This window comes from Astatotilapia calliptera, chromosome 9 (genome assembly GCF_900246225.1).
Source record: "Astatotilapia calliptera chromosome 9, fAstCal1.2, whole genome shotgun sequence".
NCBI lineage: Eukaryota > Metazoa > Chordata > Actinopteri > Cichliformes > Cichlidae > Astatotilapia > Astatotilapia calliptera.
The window spans coordinates 21,542,008-21,551,361 of record NC_039310.1 but is presented as its reverse complement, the minus strand read 5'-3'; the positions used below and the strand labels follow the sequence as shown (position 1 = coordinate 21,551,361).

The following is a 9,354-nucleotide window of genomic DNA, read 5'->3' as shown; positions in this document are numbered from 1 at the left end:
CACTTTCTTCAACTGCAAGCTGGGAAATTAATAAAATTTTGAATTCAGGTGAAATTTGGTCTTCTACCCATCAACAAAATGACTACAGTGCAATGTTTTGTTTTGCCTCTCAGCCCATCTTTGTCATGTAGTCACATCCCTCCTCACCAGGCTGTGGCAGCTTTGCGTCGCTTCATATTTACCCATTAGCTTTTAAAAATGTTAATAATAATGATTAAAGTTCAAGGAAAGTCCAGATGATTAAAAGGCAAGTTTTGTCTTTTATACAAACTCTTTGCCTAATCATCTTCTTCCTGATGTTTACCTCTGGGAGTCGCCATGGCAGATCTTCTGCCTCCATCTCACTGTAGCCCGCAGCTCTCTCCATGTCCTTTCACTACATCCGTGAACCTTCTCTGTGGTCTTCCTATTTTCTTCCCACCTGGTAGCTCCATATTCAACATCCTTTCTCTGATATATCCACTATCCCTCTCCTCATGCCCAAAACATCTCAGCCTTTGTCTCCAAACCAATGAGTCTGAGTTTCTACGCAGTGTAACCGATACGGTTTCACTTATCTTTGAGCCAAAAAACTGCAGATGGACCACAGAGTTGAAGACTTTTCTTCTAACTCCAAAAAGCTATTTCTATAATTAAACGTTTAAGTAAAACCCTAAAGTCTGAGAGCTTTACAGAGTCACATGCTAAACTCATCTCACTAAGTAACTTTTGTTTCACTGCACTCAAATGAGCTCTAGTCACCAGATCAAGGATGTGGTGGGGTCAGGAGATTCTGATCATGGCTGTGCAGCACCTGTGTGATGCTGTCATGTAACCATGGACCAAACTCTGAGGAAGGTTTCCAGCACCTTTCAGTGTGGAGTTTCCCTGCTCTCCTGGTACTCCGTCTTCCTCCTTCAGTCCAAAGACATCCATGTTAGGTTAAGTGTCAACTGAGTGTGAATGAAGTTGTTAAAAAAAAAGACACATTAGATCTCATGTCATTTACAAACTTTGGCAAGCGCTTCTTTATTTACATCCAGGCTGTCTCGCAGTGTCACAGCTGTTTTCCCTTTTTTTTTCTGTAGTATGTAATCACCAAACAAGATTTGCTCTTTACAGATATACAGCATTATGTATACTATAACCTTCCTGTCGGCGACCCTCTGACAACAGTGTAAACAGAGAAAAAGAGCAGCTCCCGCTCTTCGGGAACACATGCACGGATCGAGACAGACATGTCAACAGCACACCAGGGTTTAGTGACAGAAGACACAGCAGTTTGTTAACACTTTTATCAGACGCCGCTTGAAGCCGAGGAGCTGCAGCTCGTAGATTCCTCCACAAGAGGGTGCTAGTGAACAGCAACGTGAAGGCCTCGGCCATCCATACAAAGAAAAACAAAATCATAATAATAATAAAATAAAATAAAAAAATCACTGGGTCAGACACAGGACCGAGATACTACCTATGACTACTTTTTCTCCTCTAAAGAGTGCAGTTAATATAATTTAGTCCTAGTAACAAAAACACGCTCAGAAAAGTCACACCTACAGTTAGTTGCTGGTAGGGTATGTTGGATTTTTTTGTAGTTTTTTTTTTGGCAAAAAAGGTTTTCAGAAGGCATTTCAACAAATGTGACGGGTCTCGCTCTCGTCACACACACTCTCACACACACACACACTGGTATGCCAGCTTTTCATATTTACACAGACCGTCTCGCAAGGTGTGATAGTGATAGTGAACGTCCATGGAGCATGCATAGGTCATCGTGAAATCGTCCAATTGCCTTTTTGAGTACGCTGGGATGATAAAAGGGGTCTCAACCGTGACGAAGAGAGTCCCGACAAAGAGTTACAGCACAGTGCAAAGAAGTCCCCCCCCCCAACCCACCCAATCTAGAAACTGCAGAGAAGAAAATCCTCCATCCTGACATTACAACATATACATACAACTCATGTGTCATTTAAAAAAACAATAACAAAACAAAACAGGTGTAACATGAGAACGGTGCAGATTATATCACGAGTTACAGCTACTGAGACTCAGCGCAAGGGAGGGCTCTCTCTCTGTTGCAGCTTCCAGCTCCCACGATGCACACGGGATAGACCTAAAATAAATCATCCCGAACCCAAGATAGTACACAGAAGAACACTAACATTCCTGCCCTACTAACTCAAAACTCATGGAGCTCCCATACTGCAACACCCCCTCCCGAAATCCTCCAAAACAAACACACACACACGCTCGCACACACACGCGCACACACAGATAGTCTGTCGTATACTGTACAGCTGGCCCTCTTAAGGGGAAGAAAAAAAAAACATATTTACATTCACATCTGTAGAAAAGAAATTCATTTCTCTCTTTTTTTTTTAAATGCGTGTGTTTGTAACATAAAAAAATGCAGAAATAGACAAAAATCCACAGAGCTGAGCTTAAAAGTTCACTGATGCAAGAGTTCAAGAGTTAAGGAAAGCTTTTGGGAGCACTTTTTTTTTAAATACTCTGGCGTGTTTGGATTTATTCAGTCGTTTCTGTTAAACCCAGGTCTGGGATTTTGCCAACGTCTGTTTCAGTGATCGCTCTCTCTTCTCGCTGCAACCTTTGGTAAAACCTTCGGGACGCTAACGGGCAAAAAGTACGACGCGACAAAGAGGCAGTGAGTGACGGAACATTTAGAGGCGTATCTGTTTCTCTATGATTATTATGTTCAGGATCAATACTGTTTGTTTTTTTTCCCTTCATCGAAACACTTATTCTTACTACAGTATAAACAGATGGAGCTGATAATGTCATAATACTTCAGTTTGGTTAATTTACTGTAAAAAGAAGTCTTTTTTTTTTTCTATTCTTTTTTTTTCTATCCACACCTCTGGTTTACGTGCAGCATCCTGTGCAACCACCCGGTGCGTCACGCTGTCGTCGCGACTTTGCTGGTGTAATTAATCGACAATTGGAGCACGCTCTCCCCCTAACGAGGACAAAGGAAAAGCACTCTCTCCAAAAAGAATACGAAAACAAAATAAAGACTCATCCAGAGCAGCCGCGGGGCTCTGACTGTGTCAGCGGGTTACGTCATGAGCGTTTGTCACTGCACAGTCTTGAGACGAGAATCCGAAAACACAGTGGCGTGCGAGCAGCTGGTCGAGAAGGAGCTTTTCTAGTGACGTTTATTTACAGAGCGGAAACTGGCGTCGTCCTCCGAGGGGATGAATCCACGCTTTCAACCGCGATGCCTTCGCAGTCCTGCGCTAACACGGGACGTGGAGGAGATGGGGGACCACAGTACGCTGCTGCTGTCTGGTGAACCCCTCCTCTGATTACACTTCAAAACACAGCTATGAAATTGATTAGTCACCTCTGAGATGAAGCCTCCTTTAGACTGTAGAGGTTTAAGGAATCACCAGACATCAGCAATGACCTCACACACACACACACACACACACACACACACACACACACACACACACACACTCTCTGAAATCAGACTCAGGAATCCAGGAGGGCCTCTTTTGTTTAGGTGTTGCGGACCGCTAAGGCCTGTTCCAGCTCCTGTCTCCTCTGCTGGATCTGTCACGGGGAAGAGCAGAAGGAGGTAAATCTGACTGCTGTCATGCGAACATATGGAAGCAGAGCTTGCAGGTAAAGGTGTCCGCAAGTCACCTTGCAGTAGAAATAGCGGCTGACGGCCTCTTGGGACCAGGGTTCGTGGTAGAACGCCGCCCTCCGCTCCTCTTCAGGGTTCCCCACCACGTCTGTCATTAACTGCGGCCGAAGAGACGACGAAGCCGTTACAAGCAGGTCTATTTTTAGCATTAACAAAATAATCTATGAAGTCTGCAGCGGGCAGCGATCGAGCCGCTTGTTCTCCCGATAGTTCATCTCAAAAACTGCCAAACTGAAGCCTTGAGGGCACTCCAGCTGGGTTTGGGCTTTTAGTTTGTGCATTTATTGCTAAACAGTAATTATAGTTATTAATTGAATAAAGCAAATGAATACTCATTAGTGCAATTAAAATGTCAGCCAAAGACAAATCATCACTATTAAATGACCCCCCGCCCCCTTTAGTTTCTTTAATTTTCATTAATGAATTCTTCTGCTTTTTATTTTCCACTTTCATTCAACATCCACAGGACGTCTGTCGGCTAACATGCAGGCTTGATAGATATGAAAAGAAGTGTGCAACCTTAAAGTCTCGGCTCTGGGATTTGAGCCAGTCCTGGATGTAGCCCTTGGGATCTCTGGAGAAACTCAGCATGAAATCCCTCTGGATCTTCAGCTGATTGATGGACTCGATGGTCTCATGGATCTGAACGGAAACACACACATCACACACGTCACAGCGCTGTTGCTGTTTGTTCATTTGACGCTGCAATTATCCTGTGAAAATGATACAATATCTAGCAGGAAAAGCAAAATATCTCAGGAAAACTGACTTTATCTAACAGTGGGAGGAGGACGGAGACTTCTGATCCGAAGCTGCCGACCTCAGCAGCACAGAGGCTAACAGCAAACCTCTGTGTCAAATCTACGCCGTAGGCTGGAAATGTTATAGAGCCTGTACTCTACTGTGATTGGCTTATTCAGTCAATTCCTCCTGTGCGTTTCTGGCTACTTTTTTTGTCGCAATTTTTGAATTTTTCAGTGATTTATCATCTCCTCGTTGCAAGAACTCACAGATGACAGCAATGTCCTGGGAATAAATGTGAAGGACCATAAAATGTGGGGGAAAGTTGAGAACAAATAAGTTTGCCTGAGAAAAAAAAAATCTGACCATGACAAAGAGCGGGAGGGAACAAAATCCCAGCATTTGTTTCTGTCGTGGCAGGCTCTGCATATAAAGATCCCGAAGTCTAACCTACCTGGAAAAGCGAGTAGGGTAAATTTTCACTGATCTGCCTCAACTGACTCGTGACATGCTGACAGGTATTCTCTTGTATTACAAGTTTTCTTGAATTTTATTGATCAAATATAAAACCGAGGGAATCTAAACACCCGATAAAGGCGAAGGATTTTACACATTTTCTTATCTTTTTAAAATTCACTATTTTAACCAAATTTCTGGTGAGTTTAAAGGTACTTTGGTGTATGAAGGTGGCTCGTGATGTAAGAAAAAATACACACTGTATATAAAAGGATGGAGGTAGTGTTCATTTGTTAAGTCTCAAGTTGAGTGTTCCTAGCGTTAACCATCTTTCCGAACACTGCACGCTCTGGACTCACAGGGTCCCAAGTTAGTCGTCGTTTCACTCTGATGGGACCGTAGTTTTTCAAAATAAAACCACACCAAGTTCAATCTGGTCTGCAACCTGCGATTGAGCCCATAAACTTGTGTGGAAGGTGTTTACTGAGACCACAGATCAAGTGGGAAATAACACTGACTTCTCTGCAATTTGACTATTTTGTGCAGTCAGAGGAGTCGCCCCCTGCTGCTCATTAGGAAGAATGAAGATTTAAGCACCTTCACTTTTCACACCCAGAAGCTTCATCCATCTTTTCGGACTTTTTGGGGAAACGTGAGTAGTTTTTAATGTGTGTCAGTGGGGATGGTTTTTCTATTCATTTCCCCAAATTTATTGTTGCCTATATTTGGAGTTATGGTTAGCTTTCGAGCCATCACAGACAAACGTGAGAGTATTTTTACGCTTTAAAGGTCAAAATGTTAAGTAAGGTAAAATGAGAACCATAACTCTGAAAACAAAGCAGGTTTTAAATGTTGATAAAAGTGTTGAATTTTAATATCAAGGTCATAAATATTTATATTTTCTTCCTGCTACAGAAACATGTGACACCAGGGAGTTAACTCATTATTCATGATTATCCATCCTTCAGTGCTTTTACAGGTCACTTTAATTGATTATTTTACATAAAAACATACCGACTCGTGCTGACTCGGGCCTGTATTTGATCATTCTCTCACTGGTATGTCTTCTGACACTCTACTTGGTATTAGAAAAATGGCGAATTTAATTAGGTGAACACGGAAATTGATCCATCCATCCACCCATCCATCCATCCATCTCATTAATAGCTTGTCTGTTTCAGGGTCGCTGAGGAGCGGGAGAGTATCGTAACAGCTGTCACTGAGCAGGAAGTTAGATACACCGTGGACAGGTGACCAATCCACACGGCCAGTTTAGAAAAATCGTTTTACCTAAAGTATGCGTTTGGACTGTAGGAGGAAGCTTGAACACAAGAAATCAACTGTGTTAATGGAAATGCCGTTTGCAAGACTTGCATCATGTAGTATCAAGAGTATTCTCAGAAGTTCAGAAATAGGTTCTCTGCTATTATTAAGATACAACAACTGTGCAAAAGACTTGACTCACCTATAATTTCTTGGTACTTTACTTCTAAGGAGCCAGACTTTCTTATAATGTTTAAAGTAGTCTCGAGGAAAAGCTCTCCAGCTTTCAAGTCTTTCAAAGGTTTTTCTTCAGGCATTTACTGCCATTTCACCCAGTTTCAGTCCAGTTCTTGTACCTGAGCTTTTTCATAGGAATTTCTTTCCCTTGTTCAGCCACTTAACACCGACTTATGAACCATTCAAGCACAAAAAGGCACCAAAATTTACTGATTTTGTGTCTACCCATAACAGACAACTGAGCAAAAAGTCCATTTTAAATGAGCGGCTTGTCATAAAAAGACATATTTTGTTTCCATTTCTTGAGCTGCATCTACAAAAATGCCAGAGATACCACAGCTTGACAGGCATAAAATAGGATTAGCTGAAAATGTAAAGAAAATTTAAGAAACTGGACAAGTGGAGGACAAAAGAAGAAGCTGTAAGAATAAAAAAAGTGTGTGCACGTTTCAATAAATCCCTGCACAAATTTCCATTTTTCAAAATAAAGGAAACGAGGGGTGACTCAAGGCTTTTGCACAGTAATATATAAAATGGCTTTAAGCTGGACAAAATATTGTAAAAGACAAAGAAAACTGGGTCTCGAGCAGCAGTACATGTTCTCAGTGTGTTTTCTGTCACGTGTATTTCTGGTTATTTGTCCCACCCTTCCTTCCTGCTCAGCTCCAACAACAATGTCGGCTATAAAGTTAAAATCTGTCAGAAAAATATAAATAACAGCCTTCGCGCTTATCACAGCTGGGTGAGAAGTCCACAGCAAACAAACTACTGCAACAATAAAACCGTTCTCTTTGTTAGCTTAAAAGTGAATTATTCCCAAACTTCAACCACAGTGTGTAACACGAAAGAAGACGTGTGCTATACAGAGAAAGAGTATTCTGCGACGATGGTGATCTCACCTTGTTGTCGAGTGAGGCAATTTCCTGCTGGTTGGCGGTGGAGAGGAGGAAGCTGCTCATCTGGCTCTTCAGGGGGTCGTCCACCTCCACGTCAATGTCGTAGCAGGCCGTCTTCTTCTGGTCGTTGGGATCCACGCTGAAAGAAAATGTGAAGTGAGACACATCTTTAAAAAGAGGAAGCTTTCAATAAATCCACTTGGGAGTCCTCAAGTCCGTTCAACACATTTCCCAAATTAAGAGTTTATTTTCTTATTTTTCTTTTGTGTAGAAAACAATAACCTCCCATAATAAGCTTGCATCACACATCCCATTACTCTGGTGTGAACTCACCCAGTAATGGTTCAACATTGTTTGGCCTTAAAATATTCTTTTTTAAAAAATGGTAAATGATGCCGTGCTTAATTTATTTATAATGAAAAAGCCAGTAGAAGGTTTCAAGGTAAACACATTTTCATACTATAAAGCTATTTGAATTTAATATCTCTTTAAATAGCATCTTTCCTGTACTAATGCAAGGATAAATATGCAAAGCCTGGTGTAAAGATGCTTCTCAGTTAGTACTTGGTTGTGTTATTTATCTTCTGTGATGCATATTTCATACAGGGGGAAAATCTACCTGATAACGTGGTTGATGACGATGGGGTCAGGGGGCAGGAGGAGGTTGGTGAGGCGCTGAGGGATCTCAGAGAACTTCAGCCGAGGGCAGTCAAAAATCTAAAAATAAAAATAACTTTCCTTTTAAAGTGAACCGGTTATGCTTCTTCCTTATTTTCTGACATACACGAGACAGACCGAAGCGTTGGACCACCTACACATTACACATACAGGAACTTTTATGACATCTCGCTCTAAATTGGTGCTCCCTTTGCAGCTATATCTGTCAGTACATGTGTCCACTCTTTTAGGAAGCCGGTGGAAATTTCATCCAGAAGAGCATTTGTGAGGTCAGACAGTGGTGTTGGACCAGAGAGCCTGGCTTCCAGACTCCATTCTAATTCATCTCAAAGGTGGGCTCTGTGCAGGCCAGTCAAGTATTTCTACACCAAACTCATCCAACCGTACCTTTACGGACTTTGTGCACCGTCTCAGTGATGCTGGAACAGACAGGGACCTTTCTCAAACTGTTCCCACAAAGCTGGAAGCACAGAGTTGTCCAAAATATGTAGGTGAGGTGAAACAATAAGATTTCCCTTCACTGGAGCTTAATTGATTTATTAGTCGGCTACTGGGTCTCCAGCTTTCTGTGTCCGCAATGGAGTTGCGGACACAGAAAGCTGTGTCCAGGAGGTCTGGAACCTTGTTTTGAAAATTTTATGCCAACCAGAAGGGAAAATTCGGGGTTACTATTACAAACCTATAAGAAAATAACATGAAATTGAGGAAGTAACTTGAAATGTTGAGTTACTAAGTTGAAATCAGGCTGCCAGAAAAAAAAGTAGAACATATTATGATGAGGGCAGGAAAACCTATGCCATGAAGCGCTCGGCACACAGTTCTTGTGCTGATGTTAATGCTGTGGTTCCTAAATTTTTCCACTTTGCAACAAAGCTACTACTTTTTTCTACTCTTGGCTCTGTATGATGTCATAGCTCGTGATACTCCACCGACAGACATAGAGCTAACATGGAACAGACTAAATATGAGCCTTATTAAAAGAACCAACAAATCCAAAGTCTAGAGTTAGTCCAGAACAACTGGAAAAAAAGCCCAAACCATAAAACAAAGCGCAGGAATGCATGGTTGGAAAACACATGATCCCACAAAAGGGAAAAAAGGAAAACCAGAAGTAAAACAGGAACAGGAAGTAAAAGCAACATAAGACACATGAGGAAAACTAGCTTTAAAAGCAAACCAGAATAACCCTACCTATGACAGAGACATGAAAGCTAACACTAAACATAATGTCAGAGAAAGGGGAACACATGGAAAAGCTACTTTCGTAGTATCTAAGAATAAAAATATGGAGCGCTCATTTGTTCCTCTTCCAAAGCGAGAGCTGAGGTGGAGGTATGTGATCGCTGCTGTTTGACTACCCAGAAGCTACTGAGCCAGATTTTATGAAACTATGAGAGCGCACGCAGAGGAGGAAGCAGTTCAATTATGGTGCTG

At 41.8% G+C, this 9,354-nt stretch overlaps 1 protein-coding gene across 5 annotated transcripts in view; it reads right to left on the bottom strand.

Annotated features, from left to right (window-relative positions):
- Positions 1 to 980: 980 nt before the first annotated feature.
- The window catches only part of smarcd3b (SWI/SNF related BAF chromatin remodeling complex subunit D3b), a 60,837-nt gene continuing 52,463 nt past the window's right edge, over positions 981 to 9,354 (bottom strand). For all 5 annotated transcript variants that reach the window (XM_026179902.1, XM_026179901.1, XM_026179900.1 and 2 more), the window contains 5 exons: positions 7,862 to 7,959; positions 7,246 to 7,381; positions 4,169 to 4,291; positions 3,646 to 3,747; positions 981 to 3,552 (listed from right to left, as the gene is read on the bottom strand). In XM_026179902.1, coding sequence (XP_026035687.1) covers positions 3,499 to 3,552; positions 3,646 to 3,747; positions 4,169 to 4,291; positions 7,246 to 7,381; positions 7,862 to 7,959 — 513 coding nt within the window. In that variant the 3' untranslated portion in view covers positions 981 to 3,498. The remainder of the gene's footprint in view (positions 3,553 to 3,645; positions 3,748 to 4,168; positions 4,292 to 7,245; positions 7,382 to 7,861; positions 7,960 to 9,354) is intronic.